Genomic DNA, 25,470 nt, shown 5'->3' with positions numbered 1-25,470 from the left:
GTGTATCATTGCTATGTTAGAGGTGCCTGGTTCTGTTCACGTCAGGAACACAGACACTCCTGACCGCTCCTGATTGAGCTTTCTCGTACTTACTTTAATCCCTCCAGCCAATCACCGGAACAGCACCTTAAATTGGGCCCCGAAAGCTTCCTTCCAAATTATTATTCACTCTTTTGCAATCACTTTTTCTCTTGAGTTATTTACACAGTCGTGTCTGATTAGAGAGACATCTGTGTCAGCTTGGTGTTATAGTGTCATCTATTGCTGATAATGTGGACTATAACATAAGGGCTGGTGCCTAGCGTCACATTTGGTTTTACTTCGTACTACTACGAAATATGAACCATTCACGGCGGTCACCTGAGCCTTCTTACCTCAAGTACGTCAAATAACATCATTAAGTCAAATATAGAGATTTAATATATCATTTACGAATACTGTGTAAAACTTGGAATTTTCATCTGATAAAATTTATTTACCAGTTTTGTTTTGTACTATTCATTTCCTTATGGCTATGAATTCTTGAATAATTTTAGCTATATATTATCTAAGTTTAAAAACAACTATGTTTTGTCGAAGTGCTGTTTATCGGCAACAAATTAGGCCTCATACAGTGCTGTAGTTTTGTCAACTAGGTATATTATAATTATAGTTTCTCGAGGATAATACCGGTAGTTGATTGAGGCACTATGCTACAAGCAGGAAGGTCGCGCGATCAAATCCCGATGAGGTCATTGGATATTTTCTCAATTTACCTAATCCTTCCAGCCGCACTATGGCCCTGAGGTCGACTCAGCCTCTAACAGAAATGAGTACCAGGAATATTCTTGGAATGTTCTTGGGGGTAAAGGGCGGCCGGCGCGTAAGGCTGACAACCTTGCCGCCATCTATGAGCCGATTGTCTAGAAAATGTGAGAACCTCAACATCTCACAACCTTATGGGCCTCCGCGGCCTGTTACAGGGATAGCTTTACTTTTACTTTACTTTAGCACCGTTAGACAAGAATTCTTGGTAAGAAAAAAAGAACAATTTCCTTAATCTGCAACCAGCCACATTCCAAGACAGAGATGAAGATCCAGTCTTAAAGACTGAGGATGTTATAATGTGCTGCCTGGTCAGGACTATTGCGCACCTCGAGGCAAGAAAGGGAGGGGGGATAGATAAGTGCAAAAGAAACCTGGAGATAAATCTGCCTAAGTGCTAATTCGTCCAACATACTTGTACTTGCTACCTAAAGTCACTTGGAGTTGAGCCCGGACTTCCACGGTGAGAATCCAGCGGTTAGCTGCCTAAGCTATAATAGAACTTAATGTAGGTTAGTCAGGGAAAAAGTAGGATTTGTGGCATAACCATTCTGTGTGTTTCCCTCTTTAACTCTTGAACCAACAGACCAAATTTCACGAAATTCTTTACAAATTTCATTCAATTAAAGGCCGCCCCAACCTTGCACAACCAGTAAAAAATGAAAAGCTATCCATGTAATAGGTCGTGGAGGCCCATAGGTTTGTGAAACGTCGAGGTTCTCACATTTCTGGACAATCGGCTCACAGTTGGCGGTAAGACTGCCAGCCTTACGCGCCGGCCTCTCTTTACACCCCAGGAAGACTCGGTATTCCTTTCTGTTAGAGGCTGAGTCAACCCCAGGGTCATAGTGCGGCTGGATGGATTAGGTCAATAGAAAAATCCAGTAACCTCATCGGGAATTGAACCCGCAACTTTCCGGCTTGTAGCAGTGCCGCAACCAACTACGCTACTGCGTGCCCTAATTAATATTATAATAGGCGAAAAATCAATTAATTCTCACATCCGTGATAACTTGAAACATCGCAATTAACACGTAGATTAGGTCACGTGGCTTTACCTGCGCACCCTGATTCCTGCGCACTCAAATTCAACCAGCAAGTGTTGTCCGCCCAGGCACGTAAATCGTTAGGTCCGGCGTCCCCTTAAGGACATAATTCACCACTGTTACCCCTGCCAGTATCAGGGCCGTAAACCTAGGGAAATACGACGTCACATGACCGTATCACTATTGTTACAGGGATCTGCCCAAAGCACCAGGAAGCACAATTAATTGCGCAACTGATGAGTCTGTTGAAAAAGACCACCCACTAGATTTATCCAATCCATGTCGCCCCATCCTATTTCTCTCCAGCTTGGAATCTGCACACATGACTAACAACTCATTACCATAGAAAACAAGAAGTTCAGGGAGGCCGTGCAACCAGTAACAACATGATAGTGGCACGAGCTTCTGAGGTGTGAGGGGCAACAGCATCTCTTAACCTAGGGTCATGAAAAATGTACAGTTACTCTCTTGTATAAAGATACACCTTTGAATTTTTGACTTGAGTAATGTAAAACCATACAATTGAGGCTGTAGGAAATCTGTTTTTTCGACCGGTTTTATGGCATTAAATAGTGGTCTGCCATTAGGAAGAAGAAGAAGAATGAACATAAATTATCCCCCCCCCTTTGTGCGCCAAACCCACTAACCAGTTGTCACTTCAGCTGTGGCTCTTGTTCCACCTCTATCCTCACGCCTGTTCAGCTACGGCAGGGGAAACAGAATTTGGTCTCCTCCATAACATCCACGTCTGCCCTGGTGCCCATCCAGCTTCGTATAGAACGGATACCAGGTGTTATTTCCCTGGGGGTAAAGCAGAAGGGGCGTGAAGCTGACCACTTTCACCTATATATATACAGTATATATACAGTTAATATACCTGCAATCCCACATACATATTCATGTCATGGTGCCTAATTAATAATGCCCAGGGCTTAAGTTTACAAGTTTTTAATTACAAGCATGATAATGGTGTGAAACTTTGAGTTTGTCAGACAATGTCAGCATATATAGTTGCAGTATTTAGAGCCACTAATTTGTGCACTTTTGAACGGTGTTTTCCATATTGTATTTTTCACTAAATTCCAAATCGCACAGACAGACTTTATGTTGGGGAATATGTCATTTCTATAAACAACTTATATAACTCAATCCCTAATATCCGTTGAAAACACAAGATAGGTTTCCACAACATGACTCAAGAGTTCAACCGGATAATATTCTTTATGTGTCATAATTCCAACAGAGCAGAAGGCAGGGTGTGACTGGCTTCTTTGAAACTTTTAATTTGTGTCACTATTATATCACACACTTCCTTTCCTTTGGAATTTCTGTTGTGACTCTGCAGCATATGTTTGGTTGGAGAGTCTGGATTGCAGTTCACTTGAGATTTCCCCTTAATTGTCCCATTTAAAATATTTCCCACATAAATACATATTCTGCCCAAGAAAAAATTTTTAAAGACATATATGGAACATTTCATGTATTTCATAAGTCTTGTGATATGGTATTATATACATAGAGAAATGAATGAGAAACAAAGCAGATACTGACATAAATAAAAAAAATGACACCACTTAACTAAATTCAATAGTCCTTGGTGATTAGCAAACATTGGACTTAGTTAATAGTGACTTTCTGACCATCTCCATTTGTCTAGCTAGTAGCATGTTCTTAGCACACATGGTTAAAAATGGCGAACATATGTGTTGAATTTTGTAAACTTGCGAGAAAATAAACTGATATTTTTCTTACATATATCTGTATAGCATGGCTATAGAACCAAACATGAAATTTAAGGTGCTATCAGTTTCTGAGAAACTGAATATTATTAAAAAGGTGGATGATTAACAACTTTGGTGTACACAAAAGCTGTGGACCAACTTAACCTGCCCGTACTGACACTAAATAATATGTTTGGAAAGGAGAATGGCAGCTGAGAATCATAAAATGCTGCTGTTTACAGACCAGTGCGCAGTATAGGCCAAAAATATTGTGACGTGTTGCGCTATGGAGGACACCCTCTCCCTCCCAGCCGTGACGTAGAAGCATCGGAGCGCTGTCGTTACTACGGTAACAGGCAATCAACACTCTTTCCCCTACCCCGCGGTGACGTGGCAGAGGAGCGGCTGGGTCAGGCAACCACTGCCGTGGCGGGGNCAAGGGATGCCGCGGTTACTGCACAGCAGGAAACTACTCTAGACAGTGCTGCCCAGCAACACCGGTAAACAGGCGACTAGGCAACAAGGAAGCAAGGCGTTTTCCAGTTGTCCGGTTGAGGGTTTATAAGAGAACTACACTACCTAAGGAGTGAGATGAAATGTAGCTGTTGCCGAACAGCAGTTGCGGAAAGAAGAACCGGACGCGTGTGTGATAATCAGTGACAGTTTGTGATAACTGAGAAGGTTTTGGGAGTGAGTAATTAAGTTGCACTTATATAACTCCCGCGTTATAAATACGTGTAGACTACTGAGGATAGAGTGAATGATTAGTGCATAGGGTTTGTAAATTGTAAACCTGTAACAGTGTTGTAATTTATTGTAGCCAAGACTTGTAGGTTGTTAAATAAACCAGTTAACAATCTGAACGTCGTCTTCAGTGGAAAAACACGTTACAATATGTTTAAATTAAGCACTATCCTAGTAGAGTTTCTGCCAGCCAACAGAACATCAGTCATGCAACGAATGGGCCAATGGACAATAAAGTCTTTGAAACATAATATTATAGGCACCTTGTTTGCAAGTTCCTGCAGTGAAACACAACCACCAAAGAGTGCTATGAAGCATGTTTCTTCAGTGCCACATATGTATATGTTTGCAGCATCATGGAATGTTATCAGTTGGGAAGATCAGATTCTGTGAAACCTCACAATGAAGAATATATAACTCAGAAGTAATATCACACATCTGGAAAGATATCTGAGGGAAGAAGAGACATTCACATTTGAATAGAAGGTAGAGGCAGATGACCATATGCTTCCTTGTGCAATTTAGGAAATTGATGACCTCTGTACTGCAGACAAGAACACAGAAACTGATTATGAGGAAGAGGCAGCTGCAGTGTGTAAACTTACTTGTATGTGTAATGAAGCAATGCAATATGTGCCTACACACTACGACTTCCTCAATGGCATTCCTGACATGCCAGAGTCATTTGTCAGGAACATTTGGGAAATGGAAAATTTACTTCAAATCTGTTTGAAAGACAGGTAAAACTAATTATGGTAAATAAGCCCTTCAAGGACGAATAACATTTCATAACAGAAATTTTGACTTTAACCATGTCAGCCAGAACATGTGGTATATATATTTATCGCATTCTTAGCCATTTATTGAATGTAAAAATATAATGTTCATTTTGTTAGTTTTCTATAATTTTATAAACAGTTTGAAACCTATATTTTTAAGATGATTTCCCACTTAAGAAATTTGGTCCCTTGGTAAACTTCTTAAAAGTGGTCCCCTGTACACAAACACTTTCTATATCTTCCAGAGGTTACTCAGTTGTTTGACTAAAATTCTTTTGTCAGTTGTTGATTCAGTTTCATAGTCTTGCCCATTAACACCTGGAAATTTTATTCATCTAACTGCAATGTCATGCATGCAATAATGCAATTCTGACATTAATTTCTTGTACACCAGTTGAAATCTGATTCTAAACTCAGACTTTTCCCACAGTGAACTAACTTTGACAATGAAGCAGGTTCTGCTTGGTCTCTGATGATCTTAAATAACTGATGCATTAAAGTCATTTTCTTTTGCATGGGATTCATGTATATGTTAAAGTGATGGCACATAAGAAGATACTGTATTTGATTTTTTACGCATTCTGCTTCTTGTCCTGGCTACAACAGGCTTCCTTATGTTGTTTAAATGTTACATAAGTATCTGGAAGTTTCTGTGTAGCCTATGGCACTAGGTTCACAGTAAGAGGTCTAAGCATCCTATTGTCAGTGGAATGGGTTCTTGAAGCCTTACTTTGAACTGGCACATAGCACACACATCCCTTCATTTTGTCTCTGGAATATCAGGCAATTTTTGTTTTAGGGGTGTGCCTGTGGGTGTTATGGGCACCCTGTCTGGAGTAAGGACTGCAATATGTCCCGGGGCAGAGTGACGTCTAGACGTTGGTGGTAGGTGTTGGTGGTGTAGACATGGAGGATGTTCAGTAATCACAATCTGGGGTACACCATGTGCAAACCCTCTGTCAGGTGCCAACCCTCCTACTTTCCGGTAGCAGATGTAGCGTGGCACAAACACTTTATCTCGTTGATGCGGTGCTAGTACTGCTCGGGGGACATGGTTTCGCACTGATACTGCTTCTTGGCAACGATTCACCTGTCGGTAGTAGTACAATTCCACTGACTGAGGTCCCCAGACACTCGGTCCACTGAAGACAGCAGCTGCAACAAGATAAACACATCAATTTTCTGAATTTTGTTGACTCGGCTAAGAGGAATTAAGGCTTAATAGCATATGTGGCTTAATTTAGTAGAAACTGTAAGTAAGTGAATTGCTTTTCCTGATGCACGTGAATCATTTGCTAGTAAAAGGAAAACAATGGGTTCTGTTAAAATGGCCCCTGTTAACAGAATGTAAAAAGGCAAAATTCCTTTAACGTTAATAGTGTAAGTTGAATAATAATATGAGTGCAAATTTGTAGAGCCATGGAACTCATACTAATTTGAAAAGAGTAACTAAGGTGACCAGGTAGCAGATATGTTAGTCTGACAAATTCTCACAAACTCAGTAGTATGACAGTAGTGCTTCAACTTCAATTGCAACAGCTACCGAAGTGAGGGAGAGCAAAATTGGTCAGTTTCATTTAATCTACGGCATAACATTCAATAAATGAATTCTTAACAGAAAAGGATTAAATTAAAACTGTAACATATAAGGGGATAAGTATTTCAAAGTTATAGAAACTGCTGTAGTTATTGAGGGTTAACCATGGGGGGGAAAAAACTGAAAATTATCAGTGATTTCTTATTGAGAATCTGTGTCACAACACAGTTTATACTTATTAAACAGAAAATTGTTAACACGCAAACCTGATATTCTACATTATGTTTACATAACAATTATTACAACATTAGACTGCCTGATATTGATAACTTGCAAATGTGTTAAGAATAAACTCAGCAAAATGGAACTTTCAAGTCAGTGTTGCAATACAACAATATTTATGTAAACTTTAAATGTCTTTAAAAAGTAAACAAAGTTGTGCTTACCTTCTGTGGGTGATTTATAGCTAAGGGAGTAAAACAAATGCCTCACCAAAAGAAGACTGCACTTTGATATAGACCAAAGACAAACTTTGTGTTATAGCAAATTATATTTTCTATATTTGCGTGTGTGTGTGTGTGTATGTCTGGACATATTGGATGTTTAAGCAATAGAATTTATATTAATCATATATTGTCACAACGGGAATGTAAAGTTTCATACATGTCTCTTGAAGGGGAAGTTCCAATCTTACTGTCAGAGAGTGATCCTATTATTTCAAATACTCTAGCAATTTAAAAATGTGGGAGAAATTCACCCAACCCACCTGCAAATGGTGGTCTCTGGAGGGAAGAGCTTGGCCTGCCTGGAAGCAGAGTGGGTTGGCCTGGTTGACCAATAGTGTGGCACTCTAATATAAGGTGTGAGCTACCCATGCTAAGTCCTGCGTGTCACGATGAATTCTGCCCTTTGTTTATGAAGAAACATCAGGTCTTCCCCTGCATATGAGGTTCTGTGGGGAGTGGCTGTCTTTCATTTGCAGAAACAATCAAATTCTCTCTAGGGTTCTAACTGTGGGTATGCAACTTCTGACACACATTTCCTCACAGTGGAGTGAGCAACTTGACCATCAAGAAGGGGAAATTAACTGTAGCGGAAAAAGCAGCCAAGAAGAGGAAGTCCCTTCTCAAGGAAACTGAAGACTTGTCTGGAGCTCGGTTGCAAGTCTAGCTGGGACCAGCAGGGGGAGCTGTGGTGCACTGCCAGTAAATAAAATAGGGTTGCAAGCAATTTCCTGTCATCAGTATTCTGAGGGTAGAAGCATTGTCTCCTTCCATCAGAGGAACCATTTGTGATGTTGCTGTATAAAAACAGTCTGGATATCTCTGGGGCTCTGATATGGGGTCTGTGATGGTAAAGACCGAAAGAGTAACTAGTAACTGACATTGCACATAGATGGCATAAAAGAAAAATGCAAAGTCAGATAGAAATGAGTTTTGTGTCATTCCATTTTTGCATAATTTTGTGTATAACTCTACCACATGTAGCAGTACCCTTCATATTAAAGGAGTTTTTTCATGTATGTTTCCTTTGTAGTGTTGGGTTTAACTGCTCATGATGGCCAATACTGACCAGTACATGTAAAGGATTCTTAAATATTAAATCTTCATATCTTATGGATCTTGATACCTATTAATTAGTCTGAAAGTGCAATGGCTCTGAATATCTCTTATAAAAAAATTAATAACACAACTCACGCAGTTTTCTATATTTTGTATCCATGGTTTGAAGTATTAGAGGTGGTGCATGATTCTTGTAGTCCTTGGTCATGACTGGCTGCAGGTTTGAGAATTCTCGGTGAAGAGGTACCGTTCCAACTATCAATGGCATCTGGATTTCTAGAGGGTTGGTTTCTCCAGCAATTTCCACAATAAACTGGGGGCAATAATGTTGTCTACATTAGATCAGCTCCATTTATACCTTACAAGGAGTAGGGAATGGAGGACATTACATAATATGAACTTTGTGAATTTTGCACATACTCTGATAGGAGGCCATGGAATGAAGTCCCATGAATTGAACCCCTCAACTTTACCCTAGGGATGATATACTTCCTCCTCTGACATGCTCCCTGTACTCCCAACTAGATGTATCAAGCTCTTTCATCCCACCATCCATGGGACTTCTTTCTGCAATCTCAATATAGTATGATGAGCATATTCAAGTAAAAAGAGTATAAAACAGAATGAACTTGTAGTAAGGATGAAGGAAATAAATGTATGCAGAATTATTGTTGGGCAGGCTTGAGAAGTGATCATTTTGAAGAGCAAGAAGAATAGGAGATTGTTATTGAATTTAACTGGTTTGGGATAATGTCCAGTAACTGGCTCTGGTTTTAGTTTGTTGAATTTGTGGATTTTATTACCTCTCAAAATTTTCAAATCATAAACCAAAATTTATTTTGTAGTTACAAACGGCACAAAGCCACGGGTGGTGATGAATAATGTTCTATTACATATGCATTACAGTGAAATAAGTAAGAAAGTAGCAAAAATTTCACTTCATTAATCTTTCCATTCAAAAAATAATTACACAATGACATGCTTCAGCAATAACATCAAACACATTAGACCATTTTTATACACAGAACACGAAAATAAAATATTTTACCCAAAAATTAACAGCATTATTAAATGCATATTTTAAAGATATTAATCTAAAATTTCCTTCATTAATATTGAAACGAAAAATGTAATTGAAATGAAATATGTTACAAATATTTAAGTTTTATAGTAACAAACTTTCTTTTTTGAGGTTAAAATATTTCAGGCACATCATTGAATGTCAGTGTGACTCTTTCCATATCGCATGTATGCCCAGTGACTGAGGCTAGCTCTTTCTAAGGGCCCCAACAGAGTAGGTGTCTTCCCTCACCTGAGGATGGAAACAGATCCAGTTTCCGAAACGTTGTGTTTTTCCCTAATTATTTAGAATCCGGACGATGGACAAAGTCCGAAAACCCAGTATCTCTGTGTGTTATACACCATCATCAGAACCTTATAGTATCTGCATGTATGTTTGTTAACATGCTGTATGCTATTGCATTTTGCACTGCTTATCTCAAATACTACACATTTAAATTTAGTTACAGAAGTATATTGTAGCTGTTTATTTGTTTGTATATATCTATATATGAGTGAATTTGTTGTAACATGGTGTTGATTTTATTTTATATATGGACCTAATTTTCTGTTAAAATGAATAATTTTTTAATTTTATAGTTTATGTATGAATTAAAGAAAGTAAATGGAATGCAGAAATTACATTATAAATTTATAACATTTCAGTTTTGTTATGATAAACGTATAAAAGTTATATACTGGATATGAGTCACATAGCCATTTGGTTCCCTTGACATGACTTATCTATAGGAGAGCTTGACATTTATTGTGGTTATGGTATGTCACTGTGTACAGTTCTTCTAGCGGTCATTTTTAGTTCCTTGTGAGTTGTATTGACATCATCTACTGACTCATATGTGTCAATATGGGTACCAATTAATTTACTTGTCTTATATTTTTGTATTTAAAACATTGATTCAACTTATTTTGTGTCTTCCTTTTTTATTACAAGATCTTCATAATATCATCAAGACTTCCATGAATTTATGAAGGTGAATTTTGTTATGTGATGAACAAATTTATATTATATCTCTGAAAACCTATGTGTTCTGGTACAATAATTTATGAGAAAAATTTAAAACTTTGATTAGGAAAATTATTTCCACATGCGTAAAATATGGAATGTGACAAAATTGTGACTTAGACTATGTAGATCAAATAAAAAACAAATGAGAAAGGTAAAGCTGTCCCTGTAACAGGCCATGAAGGCCCATAGGGTTGTGAGACATTGAAGCTCCCACATTTTGTCTAGACAATCAGCTCACAGATGGCGGTAAGGTTGTCAGCCTCTTTATTCCCAGGGAAGATTCTTGGTACTGATTTCTGTTAGAGGCTTACCCCAGGGCCATAGTGCAACTGGAAGAATTAGGTAAATTGAAAAAATACACCTCATCGGGACTTGAACCCATGGCCTTCCGACTTGTAGCATAGTGCCTCAACCAACTATGTTACCACGTGCCCCAATGTAGATAAAATATTTGAGATATATTTAGAAGAAGATAGCAAATGGATAACAAAATGAATGAAAAGAGTTCTTAACAAAATCTTGTAAAACAAAGCGAGACCAGGTTCCAATTATTTGCATTATTCAAAGCAAGGATGCTCACATCAAGGCGATATTCTATTTCCATCAACTTGCAGAAGTTTTCAAGCTTAGATGTTGGTGGCAATGGTGGCACTGTGACTGGAACTCTGTCCCATGTGTCAGACTCACCACATGCTACTCTCCCTCGATATACCTGACTGATCACAACTTCGTCCCTGTGACTTCGGAAGCCTTTGTTTGAGAAATATGTTACAACCTGAAATAATGTGTTATATATTATTAGCAGGCCTTCAAGATCCTGTATTAAATTTACTGTATCATATATCATAGCCTTTTGGGAAATTTAGCACTGCAGAACTGAGTAATACTGTAGAAGACACAAGGAGGTTTCCACATTTTGCAGATAATTACATAAGATTTATGGACAGGATATTCGCAATCAAGTCCAAAATTGGAATAATTTTGTTTCTGAGAAATAGTTCTTTTTGGAGTGACATAGAACTAAGAGGCTGAATAGCGGCCTCCATAGTCTAGGGGTAACGTTCCCACCTCATGAACCTCATGACTCAAGGTACGCAGGTTCAAACCTGGCGGAGGTCATGGAATTTTTTAGGGCAGAAAAATTCTGGGAACAAGTCCTCCGGGAGGGAGCCATGTGTCCCGTGTTCTAGATTTACGGCACGTAAAAGATCCTCATGTCTCTAGGAGACCTCTGAGCAAAATTAGGCAAAGTTTCCTGCCCAAGTAGTTTCCAATTCCTACGGTAGATGGGGAAGTATCGGGGACCACTGCCAGAGAGGGCCGACCTCATTGGCAGAACGGGGCTGATAGCGAGCATCAGTACTGGAGGACCATGGCGACTAGTAGAAATTATAGGGGGACACACAATAGATTAACAATTAGTCGTGGTGCATGGGGAAACCCACCCCCTCCAATAATAATAATAAATAATAATAAGAGGCTGAATGATGTTATTTGCTAGATTACTCTTCATATATGCTCAAGCTGGCTGCATATGTATGAGATGTGATCCAAAATCTCACTTAGAAAACAGCTCTTACCAACACACCATTTTTGCCTTCCCACTTTGCAGCCTCAGACTTAAAAGCTTACTAATTTAAATTAAAGATCAGATATGCTCAAATATTTTATGCAAAAGATAACATTTTGAATAACAGTCACTTTGCTCTGCATCAGAATATATAAAATTAAGGATAAAAAAGAGCTGTCTTCAAATTACAGAACAATTATTACCACCACCCAGTGTGATTCCCTTTGTAGATATTTATTGCCTCTACATGTTTCGATCAGCTGACAATCTTCAAAAGGCATAAGATGAACATGTTCAGGAGCTACTATTACAAAGTTCATAACACATACTTAGAAGTTTTAATATAAAAAGTTAATTAAAATTATCGAATTAAAATGAAGCTGTTTTCAGATTCAGTAGTTTAATTAAGGCTTCATCATTGTATCAGAATATAAAAAAAAGTTAAACCTACCTATGTTCATACATAATTTTTGCTTGTACAAGTATATACCAAAATTAGTGCATGAAACCAGTGCCACTTGCAACTGTAAACTTCAAAGCTTACATAACTTTAGACAAATTTACCAATATTCAATGTGCAAGAGGAAGCTGCAGTGTGAAACAGTACTGTCATCCATATATATTATGCTTTCAATTAAATGTTTATTCAAATATGTATATCGAGCCAAATATTGATAAAATTGTTCTTCAAAATTTCTTAAAATTGCAGAACTCTTTTTTATCAAATCTACGATGTTGCCGGACTTCGTGAAGTTCAGTTCTCTATCACTCTTCAGGCCAGTAGGACCTGACAGGACAAAGAGTATGTCAATTGTTGAATTCAAATTTATACTTTCCTGAAATCAATGACAATTTTTTTCATGCAGCTTGTTAAGGATGCCATTATACTTTAACAGCTACATAAGATATCGTGTTTTATATAGAGCAGAAAATATGTAAATTTATTTTTTGTACCTATCTTTAAAGAAAAAAATTTACTTAGTGTGCTGTACAGTTATACAGAAGTCCTGTATAACATTGTCCTTCCCCTGAAGGTTCATGTGGTGTGGTATCCAGATATTCCGTGACATTAACAATGAATCTCAGGTCAGTTATTCAGTCCTTGTGAGAATATTGTAGCATGTCCGCTGAAAGCCAGAATACTTTAATCTGCAGAGATGGCAGTTGCGAGGCAAAATCTCTGCAAACACATTTCAGCGGCTACCAGTTCATGTGGCATGTAAGAGTGGCCATGCTCTTACATACAACAGAGGAACAAGTCACAATACATCAGATATGAGTCTACAGTGAAAGGGTAAAACCAAGATGTTGTCTTGCCTTCAATGGAAATGAAAGTGCAACTTGGCATACACTTCCAGAAGAGGCTTGTTTCTTCAAGATTAAATAACTGCTTGGTTCCTTTAGTATGAATGCCATCTGGAACTGCAGCTTCACTAGTCACTTTCAGAAATAGCTCCTTGGTTAGACAAAAGTCTTCAGACACTATGTCTGCTTAGATGCACAATCCATTGGTTGTAAATTTGTTCAGGTCTGTTTCAGGTAATGAATAGGGTTACCTTTCATTACTATAGTAACATTTTGTGTTCTGTGCTGCATAGATGAATAACATAGCTGTATCATGAAATTGTTACACAGGCAGTTGTATTCTGACATATATAACTGCTTAGACTAGCAGAGAAACTGATAAATTAACTATAATTTTAATTGTATGTACATCCTGAATGCTGTCTATGTTAAACTCTTGTTTACAGACATGGTCAATGAAAAGATGGCAGGTTCCTGATGTATTTAAAGGAAGTAAAGATACTTACTTGAATGAGTTTTACACAGCTTCTGTATACTGGTGTGTTACTCATATTCAGAACATCTGCAGAAATAAGGATATCTTCTCCTGGGACATAAGCCCTCCTCTTGATACTTGCAGAAACAATTATAGTGCCCTTCTGACAGCAGAAGAGGCAGGAATTGGTACTTCTCTGTTCGCTCACACCAGTCTGCCAGACAGGATTATATATAAATGTTGAAATGAAACATATATCTAGAAATATCCTGAAACCACAAAAGGAACGTTCTGTTCGAGTTCATTTCATGAGTTGGACATCAGGTTACCTTCTTGTGGTAATAAAAGTATGAGCTCATTGACTTACAGATTTGAGCACTAAGTACCACGTAGTATACCTTATACAGTATTACAGAAGAAATTTGAAAAAGGCGATCTGAAATAACTAAAAAGGTACAAAATTTCAATACAGAGTGTTCCCTTAAATTCACTTTTCGTGATCATAAGAAGGATGATCGTAACTAATTCTGCTAGTTTGCAAATCTGATTTAAAAATCTGTTTATGCTGTAAATACTAGAATTATACATGAAATACCTGGCACTGGTTTCACCTTCTACATTTGCTTCAGTAAGACTTTAGCTTTGCTGTCACTACGTAGCTTCCCATTATTTTCAACTGCCACTTCTTTTTTGTTGACACAATAAATTCAGCAGCCAGTCTCTCCTCATTTTCATATGAGATGTCACACCTGAGTCAGTTTCTACTCACTGTAACTCACATTTTCTACAAATTCAGTAATTATGGTTGATTCACCTACTTTAAAAGTGATTTATTGGTTTTGGTCCTTTCAATTTTTACACCACTGACTTCCTATATCCTGGCACATTAGAGTCATACCATCAGAAAGTGTTTTAAATGCATAGTGCTTCTTTGACATTTGCATTAGTTAAATATGCTGTCTCTTACTGGAAATCTTGCTTTACACATATTTTAGACTTCAGATCTTCCTTGGTTAATTTGACTTCATATAATCATATGAGCATTCAGGTTCCATTGTCATTGGTTTGTATTCTTGTAGAAGTTCATTTGATATATTAACTGATTAATTTGTACTCCACTGGAGAGCTATATCTGTGAACCTCTGTACTGTTAACATAATTTCAGTCACACACTCTTCCATGCTCTAGTAATGTTCACCTGACCATCTTTAATATGCTTAATATGCGTATTAAAGATGAGCAGTGACACACAAACAGGGAGCCTGCACAGAATAATACATGAACAGTGCTAAAAATAAGAAATAGCCGCTGCAGCACATGTGGACACAGAGCGGCTATCCATGTGATTTAAAACTTTAAATTTTGAATATTAAAAGTTATAAAATTTTAAATTTAAAATTAGAATTCTAAAACCAAATTGATGGGCGTATGTCGGCGAGATTTTATACAAAACTGACAGACTGGTGTTTTAGATTTTGGATTGTGTGCAGTATGACAGCTACATAGTTAAAAATACACCTGATGATGGCTGGTTGCCACCAAAGCATGTAGTGTAGAGGAAGAAAAGACAAAGAACTACAACCAAATAAATTGTTGAATTCACGATGGCATTTGTATTATTACATATAGAAGTGTATAGTGCAACAGGATGCTTAAATATAATATGCCTGGCTTGATATGCATACATACGCACGCACACACACACACACATTACTGGCACCCATATTACACAGTGTCTTCTTACCACCACAGATGACTGACTTTGAAATCCAGTAACAAATACTAAAGTTACTGAATACTGACATTTGCATTTTGAGGATAATCTTGTGTGGATTTCAATAACATAATACTTGCACTACTAACAAATGTGCTTACAACACATCACCATACAAATTTCTTATTAATTTATGATGATTAACAATTGTTGTTGCCAAATATTGCAGTCCAGGTGTTAACACTCCTATTTCACATTCAGTAGGTCTTATGTTTGATTCTTGGCCTGATGGTCAGCTAAGCCGACAAGTTTTCCTTGATTATCCAAAGTTCATCTTGATAAATTGTGGAACAATTTTTTTTTCAATTTCCCTTCTTGCCCATTCAGGGCACAGGCCTCTTATTCAGTTCTGTAATTATTTTTCATAGGTGGTAGGACTCCCTGGCTGAGTGGTCATCCCATTGCAAGGCCACTACCTAAACTACCTAAACAATGGACAACACAAACAGAGAACAAATGCATACACATACTAAACATCCATGCCTTAAGTGGGATTCAAACCCACAATCCCAACATCCATTCAAGTGAAGACAGTTCATGCCTTAGACCATGCAGCTACTGTGACTGGCAACTGGGGAACAATGCCTTCACTAAGCCGGACAATTTCTTCTCACAGCCTTCATAATTCAGTTACCCTGTCATGGAATGCTATATAATTCATGCAACTGGATAAGCACCGTTAAATAGATAAATAAATTATCAAGAATAAAGAGTGTTTTCTTGAAAGAAAATCATTCCTGGTGATCATTATGTTGTTACTTGTACATTTTACTTTCAAAATAAATATTTTCTTTAAGTTGTTTACATTTGATCACATCCACATTTCTCAGGGTCATGGTATTTGTAAGGTTGATGACAGGGAAACAAAAGCTGGGACTTGCAGGTGCCTGTAACAGTATACTGCACATACTGCATTTCAAGGAAATTGATAGGTAAATGATGTCTATAGTATTCAGGTCCATACTTCAATCAGTGGATAGAAAGAAGACATGTCTCAGCAATGTGGTTCCTAAGAGTTCCTTCTTTAGAAGCCTAAGAAGTCACTATACTTTCTATGATAGCACACTATATCCATTACAGGAATTCAATAACTTACATCTGCCTTTGGGTCTATGTTCACATCAGCAATGTTGCTCACACTGAACACTGTTTGGCACTGAACATTTGGCAATGCACTACGTTCTAGTATAGCCTCACAGAAATAGCGTATGTAGCCCAAACGGCCATGGAATGAGGCTGGAAGTTTGGCTGGAAGAGTGTAGTGGAATGGAAAGCTATGTTCTCCTGCCCATAGCCTCTCACGTTTGCCTGCAGAGCCAAAATGTTGAAGGGTATCAAAATTGGGAAATGGAACATATAATAATGAAGTTAAAATTAATCAAGACAGCTGTTCAGACCAAAGAGAGACCTTTTTGCATTCAATTTTGAACGGTTAGATTTCTGCCATTAGAAAGAATTATGTACAGTTCACACCAATATATTGAATGAATCAAGGCATATTGTATTATTAAATCATAAAATAAATTTAACACATTGCGGACCAGTTGTTTAAATATTTAAATCACCATGGAGACCGGGTTTTTAAGCCTAGCACCCTAACTTGTGCACTGTTCACTTTAAAAATTAATATAAAATTTCCTAATTAATTTTATGAACTAAAATTTTTAGAGAATACTTATCAGAGCTCCTAGAAGTGCTTGTGCATGTGATATCTCTGGAAACATTCCCCTTTGTGACATCGGAGCTCTCACTTTCACTGGACACAATATTTTTGGGGGCCCTGTGGCCCCTGTCACTGTCAATTTCACTGAGGCTGGCCTCCCTATCAGAAGACGAAGCAGTTGGCAAATCTGATAGCTCATCGGAGAAGAAATCTAATATTTCTTGTTCTCCAAGAGAACGCTTCTCCTGCAACTGCTTTCGTCTCTGATCCATGTTGCACTGCTAACTTCCTGGTTCATACATGGAAGCTTGGACTCGAACAAAGGCTTTTTTCTTTAGGGTGTGACAGGAAATGAGGGTGATCATGTTACTAGCTAAGCTAGCAAACATTCCTGAGGTCAACTATGCAGTAGTTATGATGCAATGTGGCCACACAGCGAGATATAGTCGGTTGCAACATAACAAGCCAGAAAAGGGCCAATTGGCCCGCCCGGTCCGCAACGCTATAGAAACGTAGAGGGCCAATTGGCCCCTCCGGTCCTGATTGTGTTAAAAGTCACCAAGATAAACTGTGAAGAAGGTAGAAGATTCACGGGGTTTTGGCTGTCAGCATTGGTAATCTTGGAGATGTAAATGGCATGTCATGTCTCAATGCTTCACCTTAATATTTCATTATCAGGAAAAAGGCTATGGGTTCAGTAATGTGGTTTGATGTCCAAGACATGCTATAATCAGAATTTGGGAGAGGTTGTTTTAATGTACAGCATATTATAGCTTTAAAAAGCTATTTAATCTGAGATTAACAGTCCAGCAAACTGTACAAAAAGGTCATGCCTAAATCCACAGTCACATTTTGTGAAGTATATCAAAATATTAACTGAATCTAAATAAATATTTATAATTTCTTTGCCTTTGCTTTTCATATTTGACTATTTAAGCCATGTTAAGTCACTTACAGATAATATACAGAGTCTGAATCATTAACTTCCTCTTTCCTGCCTCATCCAAGAAAGGTTAATGTTTATTCAGACTCTGATCCTATGAGTAACATGGTCTCTTTTCCTGGGGTGATTCAGCAGAAACGTAAACCTAACAAAATTTATATCTAGTGCTGATATCAAGCTCTATTGTCCCTGTAGCCTTTGTAGGATTCTGCTTAAGCAGTGGTGTAACTTCACTCCAACTACTGTTACTACCATTATGACAAACTAAAACTAATTTCCTTACTCTGAAACCAGCAAAGCATCAGGTCAGAACTGAAGCCCCATTTTTAAAAACTGAGAATGTGATAATGTTCTGTCTAGTCAGGGCTACAGCACATATTGAGGAACGAATAAATGAGCATGAAGCTTTAGCAGAGTAGTTATTCATGGGAGACAAGCGAAGAAAATTAAAGGAAAACCTGCTCCAGTTTCACTTTGTCCACCACAGTTGTCATATGAAGTCACAAGGAAATGAAAGTGAGGATTCGCACTAAGAAGCCAGCAGCCAACTGTCTTCTCTATGGCACAACTACCTGTCTGATAACACACTTTGTGCTTCTGATGTCCACTGTGTATACTGAAATATGCCACAGGAGACTACTTACTACTGTACTTATGCCCAAACACATACATCTTGTGGTCAAAGTACTTCTCATGGGAACGAAATGTTGCATCTCTGCTTTGCTCTTTTGTTCTTCTTCGCTGCAATGGCTGAACCTGACTGCGGGGACCCTTCGTCCAGCCCTCTTTGACAGGAGAATCTGGAGTCTCAGCCTGTGTTCCACAACATGATGATGTTGCACCAGACAAATCTGACAGTGAAGGGCTTCTGCAGGAAACAAAATGACAGAACATCTATTTACTGTAAGTTCTGCAGTTAGAGCCACTCTCTTGCAGATATCTTCACAGCCCAGGCCAGCTCATAACAAAGCTGTTAATATGATTACTACAGATTTGATATGTTTCAATTACAGAAAACATACACATTACATAATCTCTACTTCTATCTGCGCTTACAAATTTATGTCCACCTGTAAATTATAGTGTGAGTTCTGATTTTGGTGTGGTTTGATATATCTGAATAACAGCTGTTCTTAAATATTTATCAGTTATGGTGAGTAAATTCCATTCATTTTAATTTGTTTTAAGAAATAATTTACCGAAGAACTTAAATTTATTTTTGTAATATCTAAGTAACGCCGGTCACGGTAGCTGAGCGGTCTAAGGCATGTACTGTCTTCACTCGCTTGGAAACCGGGATCGTGGATTCGAATCCCACTCAGGGCATGGATGTTTAGTTTGTGTGTGTGCGTTTTTCTGTGTTTGTGTACAGCTAGAGGCCTTGCGATGAGCTGATCACCCGCCCAAGGAGTCCTACCGAATGTGTAAGATCTAGAAAAACCGAAGTGAACGGAGAAGTTCATGGAGGCAGGCCTAGGCCCACTGGGGCTGTAGTGCCAAGGAAAAAAAAAAAATCTAAGTAATATATTGTGAGATCTGAGGTTCTCAAAGAAGTGACCATATAGATTGCTGCCTGCTGGGGTGTAATGCCGTGCAGTCTAAAAGATACTTTCCAGCATCTTAGAGGAAGCTGCTTCAGTCACCTTCAGGGTATAAGAGTAAACAATATTATGTTATACAGTATAAGGAAGAGAGGAAAAGGACAGGGGCTAAGGGTAAACTAATGAGAAAGGTTCATACCACTGAAGATGGAGGAAAGAGATCCCTTAAGGCTATGTCATAGCTCAGAGAGTTAGTCACTGGCTTCCCACCAAGGCAGCCCAGGTTCCAGGCCAGGTCAGGTAATGTGGGATTTGTGATGGACAAGTGGCACTGGGGCAGGTTTGCTCTGAGTATTTCAGTCTCCCCTGTCAATTCTCATTCCACTGACTGCTCCAGATTCATCATCTGTCATCTGGGGCTGGTACAATAGGCCAATTAGTGGCCTACATACCAAGTGGACTCAGTCTTAACCCATTCCAAGAAATTAAAAAAAAAAAAATGTTTCTCTTGAACAATATCTACCACACTACATGGTGTCACATCCCAGAACACAGCATTCTTTAAGTGTCACCTTTAATATGTTGCAGGTAACCATACAGTATGCACACATGTTGTATATTCTACAATTTATTTTATTTAGACTTATGAACTACTACTAAATCCCTGACATATTTCAGCTTACTAAATTTTCAGAAAGAAAGGTTAAAACTTTTAGTTAAGTTGTTTATTCAGAAGATTTATAGGTATATTTTATATATGAATGAGTAGAACTCATGGGCAGTTGACTCCATGCTGGGCACAGGACAAAAGGTAGCCAAGTTACCTTTCGCCATCTAGAGATATAAGTCCATTAACACATAATACCATGTTTCACAAGAATTTATCTTTACTGAAAGATAGTAAATAAGATTAAATTTGTAACACTGAAGTTACAAAGTGCAACAATGTCAGTCCGCATTATGAAGAGTCCTGATTAATATGGTTTCCAATTACTGAGGTTCCACTGTATATGTACATGAAAGGTTTAAAACGCCTAAGTCGTTTAATAAAATTTATGCTTGTAAATATTTAAAATTCACGTTCTGTTGAATTTCTTTGATATTAGTGCAATCTTGCCAGATTAGTGCTGTATCATGTTATGTCATGTATCATTGACTCATATTTATTCCTTAAAATGTTGGTGTAAAAATGTTATGCTGTATCTTAATACTGGTTCCTAGGAGATGAAGTGCTGATCAGCTGGCAGCATCATTCAGTAACTAAGATGTGACAGATGACTACTGAAAGTAAACTGTAGGAAGTTGGAGTGTTTACTGGGAACTCACATCTTGTTCTTGTTGCACAGGTTTCGACGCAGGTCTGAGATATGCCGCATATTCCATGGTGAGGTCTCTTTCTGCTCTGGAACGCTAACATATGCCTCACCCACAAATCGTACTATGATACCTGTGGTAAAAGAGAGGGATTGCAATCATTCATTCTAATCAAATTTTCTACATGTGTTGGTAAAAACGGGCTCTCTTCCATCAACATAAACCTTACACCTTCATATATGTTCACTCTTCCTAAATAAGCTCTCATTGTTAAATACTGAGTGTATACTTAATATATTTCAAGCATGGGAAATACTACTATCTAATTCATAATATCTTCACTAGTGAAGACAGCACCACATGTTGCTTGAGGGAACAACACAAAAACAAGGGGCATATTGCAGATTGCAGACATAGTAGCTGAAACAAACTGTCTGGAACACACGTCACATAGCTGTAAGAAAGTGGACAACACCCCTTAAGAGGTGGATTAGGATTTTATGAAAGATTTTAATAGAAAAATATTAATGAATTTTAAGCAATCATTTGTGTTATTTTAAGTGACTGCAATGCACAATTAGCATGCATCATAGCAGTGTAACAGTTTGGACACACTGAAACATCTGAGGATAGCCATCTGTGGCTGAAACATGTTGTATTAATGTTAAATGGTGAATATTTTAATGATTGTTGCATTATTGACAGACTTAATACATAGACTTTTAATTAAAGATGTGAAACAGAATGCTGAAATACAGACAAGAACAGATGGTCTAAATAATACATTTGAAATGGAGGAAACGTTACTGCAAATTTCAATTTTGTTAGTTAACTGTGTAGCTTTTAAAAGTTGATTTGTCTGTAAATTTTGTTCGAAATGTTGGTAACTGTAAATAGGCAGTGATGCTGAATTAACAATGATGTTGTCAATTCAGAGCATATTAAAAAGCTTTCATACCAATAAATATAGACCTCTGCAATAAAATGATTAATGTCAGGAGTGTGATCTCGATGGGAAGTCGTTGGGATTGTCATCTTCATTAACACCACCAGATCACCACTGGAACCTACTGTGCATAATATATAGTGGGTAATGAAACCCTCTTTCCGGGCTGCAGACAAAGAGTCCATACCTGATCATTTACTTCCAGCTGCTACCAACAGAATGCATGGAGCCTTATTTCTGTGCTCTGTATATGTCCACTGCACGGTATGCAGAGATGGCAATACACAATGCATATGTATCTTAAAACTGTGAATAAGAAATTGTATCCTTGTGGCAGTGGCTACTTGTTTGATATGATGGTTATTAATGGGCTTGTGGAAATTTTGTGTATGTTTATTTTAATATAATTTCCATTATTGTTATTTCCTCATTCCCACAAACCTTGCACAGTAAGACAGCCAGCCAAGTCGACCTTAACATGACCACTAATCTCTTCCCCACAGAAGTAAACATGATCAGGCTCCTCTAACACCACATCGAACTGACGGATCTCCTCTGGCACCTGCCTACTGCAGAACAGCTGCAACAAACAAATATCTCAGTGCTGTCACATTGTAGATAAAAACGTTCAGCTTATTTTGCTACAAAGCCGAGGAAGTGGTTAACCTGTCTTCTATGAGCCCAGTTTTAAGTGTTGTTTTTTTTTGTGACTGCCCCTCAAAGTATGATACATTCTTTATTGGATATTTGGAAATAAAAGTACTAGCAGAATTTATTCAGACTGTTCCAAAAAAGGAAACAAAGGATATCTCATGCAGGAACCGGAACTTGAAAAGCGGTGAGGCCTCTTTCATAACTCTAGTTGATATCTTCTATGGCTGGCTTGAGAATCAGTGGTCTAGACTGTGTCTCAACTTATTTGCTCATCCCGTGAAAAAATGCAGAAATCACTAAAATGATATGCCTAATTTTTGTAATAAATGCAATAGTAATGTCACATTTTATTCGTCTTTTGCTTATCCTTCCATTACTTGTAGCTGCGATTACATTTGGTGCAGTGAGGTAGACTGCATCTCCATAATAATGTCCACCTCAGGGTATGCTATTCTGGTTTTAACACCATGCAGTTCAGAAAGAGCCCGGCTCTTCGGAAGACAATGACACCTCTATAATTAGGGTCGAAAGGGATGCTAAGTCAAAAAGTTGAGTCATCTGTATCTGCTGGTTTCTGGAAAAGATACATATTTCTCTAAAACGTCTAGTTCTTTCAAAACTACATAGTATTACAACCCAGAAGATAGCAGTCTTCTTAGCCTCATCTGTAAGGACGTCAAATGCAAAATGTCTACCTCAACTTGATCATAAAGGTACAGTTAACTTTGTGCTTAATCAATTAAACACCACATCATGAAGACATGTGCTGGAAAGGAAATATACCTGCAACATTCATGACTTCAGCATTAGATGGAATTTCATGCCCTGACCACTTTATCCCCAAGGAAAAACTTGCTTTTATCCACTGAATTGGAGGCTGGGTGGGACCCATACCCTGTCTGAACGCTGTGGAATAGAAAAAGAAAAATCCTTGTCCTGCCAGGAACCGAACCCCGGCCGTCCAGCCTGTAGCCAGTCTCTATACTGAGTGAGCTATCTCTGTTCAGCTTGAGCATTAATAGTCTATAATTCATGTTTAATATATGGGCACTTGTTTAATATGTCACGAAGTGCTTTGTCTTAGATCTAATTTTCTATGAGGCCTTCCTTCTCATTACAACGGAGAACTCTTGGTAACAGAGAGGATACCTTCTCGAATGCTTCACACATATGGCAGCATGTTTAGCCTGCATATATTGTATAATTTTGGTGTAACTTCTTCTATACTCTGAACACATGTCCAACATGCAGAGAATTTCTATAGGTCTAAATTTTTTGGCAACAAGTAGGATTAGGTACGTAGGGCTTCATATAAATCCGTTACAATACCTACAGGAGGAGACAGATGATCAAAGGTCATGGATAGAGACAGGAGCAGGAACCGGTTTCCCAACACACTTCCTCCTTACGCCTTTACTCTTTAACTTTGCCCCTAAAACATATGCACAATTTGTTAACATATATCTTAACGAATAAAGTGGACAGAATTTAACCCATTGTTATGTGGTTACATTAAAGTCACAAATGTTCAAATAATCACCACCAGAACCAGGGTACTCCTACTGTTGACAACAGCGTTGAAGAGAGAGACATATTTGTATTGGTTCTGGTGGAATAGCAGCACAGACATTCTCAAATCTGTGCTCCATATCCTAACAGAGTTCTTGAATTTGTGACATTCACAGCGTTCTTTAGAGCAGCGCACAGACGTTAAGCTAGGAGATCGTGGTGACTTCTCCACACGCCCACTTCGTTCTGTGTATCTTCCAGGGAAACAGTCTTAATGTGCACGGTTTCCAGTTGTCACGCCGCAAAACGCGTTGAACAAGGGTTTCACAAGCACAAATATCACAAAAACAGTGCCTTGTAGACACCTTCGGTGATCATGGGAAGGCCTGCAATAATGTTACAACATTTCCATTGTCAGTTGAATTGCAAGTTCTTCCAGACCGTCCGTTGTTCACGTTTTGCACTGTTCTGCCTCAAACTTATCATACAGCATTGCAATTATTACACGTGTTGGTGGTGTTCCAAATCCACTCCCCCTTCTACAACTTAATTATATTTTTAATTTTCCAATGGCACTTCCAATCATGTTATTCGAAGCCTAATTTATGTTCCGCCATTTTGTTATACGCGGGATGCTGCCATATATAGCGGAGTGTACCAGTAGTAAATTCCGTGCACCTATTTCAGCTTTCAATGCTTTCATCACTTCAAAATGATATCACTGTCTCGCTTTCTAAGTTTTTGTCTACAATATCCTATTTATAGACCAACAAGAGTCAAGCCTGGAACACGTAAAAACTTTAAAGGGACAAGCATGCAGCAACTGTGCATTGCCAATGTCTAAAACCGCTCGAAATTATGTATTTAAACTGTACCTCTGATTGAGGTCATATCCAGCCGAGCCCCACCACTCAGTCTTGTGCGGGTCCTGTCATAGGGTCCAGAAATTACTGTCTGTAGAATCTTTAAGTTATTCTTCTCCACAGTACGTTTTGCAAACGGTTTTCTTTGAAGATCTCCATGCCGAATCGTTCCGAAGTCTGGATCAATATACAGACTGATCTACTTATAATGGTGTGGTGCTGACTGGTTTGTTTCTCTGCTTTACGTTCGAGGCAGCCCAAAGAGCACCCAAAATTAGTGTAATGAAGTTGGCGGTGTTGAGCAGAATTCATTTTGATCTGATTTTGAAATTACCGACTTTTATAACTTCGATTTGTGAATTCTAGTTGTCAATCACGGCCGGTCACGGTAGCCGAGCGGTCTAAGGCGTCTAAGGCATACACTGTCTTCGCTCGCTAGGAAGCCGGGATCGTGGGTTCAAATCCCACTCAGGGTATGGATGTTAGTTTATGTGTGTGCGTCTTTCTGTGTTTGTGTACAGGTAGAGGCCTTGCGACGAGCTGATCACCCGCCTAAGGAGTCCTACTGTATGCCTAAGATCTAGAAAAACCGAAGTGAACGGAGAAGTTCATGGAGGTAGGCCTAGGCCCACTG

At 38.3% G+C, this 25,470-nt stretch overlaps 1 protein-coding gene across 3 annotated transcripts in view; it reads right to left on the bottom strand.

The window, feature by feature from the left end:
• Positions 1–4,396: 4,396 nt before the first annotated feature.
• The window catches only part of LOC111870245, a 41,181-nt gene continuing 20,107 nt past the window's right edge, over positions 4,397–25,470 (bottom strand). For 2 of the 3 annotated variants that reach the window (XM_023862362.2, XM_023862361.2), the window contains exons 3-10: positions 22,252–22,390; positions 20,877–20,997; positions 18,654–18,877; positions 16,500–16,711; positions 13,661–13,843; positions 10,860–11,054; positions 8,329–8,506; positions 4,397–6,249 (exon numbers count right to left, since the gene is read on the bottom strand). In XM_023862362.2, the coding sequence (XP_023718130.1) occupies positions 5,855–6,249; positions 8,329–8,506; positions 10,860–11,054; positions 13,661–13,843; positions 16,500–16,711; positions 18,654–18,877; positions 20,877–20,997; positions 22,252–22,390 (1,647 nt within the window). In that variant the 3' untranslated portion in view covers positions 4,397–5,854. The remainder of the gene's footprint in view (positions 6,250–8,328; positions 8,507–10,859; positions 11,055–13,660; positions 13,844–16,499; positions 16,712–18,653; positions 18,878–20,876; positions 20,998–22,251; positions 22,391–25,470) is intronic. The other variant, XM_033753726.1, reaches the window with a different exon arrangement.

The sequence above is a fragment of the Cryptotermes secundus genome, unplaced genomic scaffold, assembly GCF_002891405.2.
Source record: "Cryptotermes secundus unplaced genomic scaffold, Csec_1.0 scaffold75, whole genome shotgun sequence".
Classification (NCBI taxonomy): domain Eukaryota; kingdom Metazoa; phylum Arthropoda; class Insecta; order Blattodea; family Kalotermitidae; genus Cryptotermes; species Cryptotermes secundus.
The sequence above is the reverse complement of the archived record's forward strand: the minus strand, read 5'-3'. Positions and strand labels throughout refer to the sequence as shown.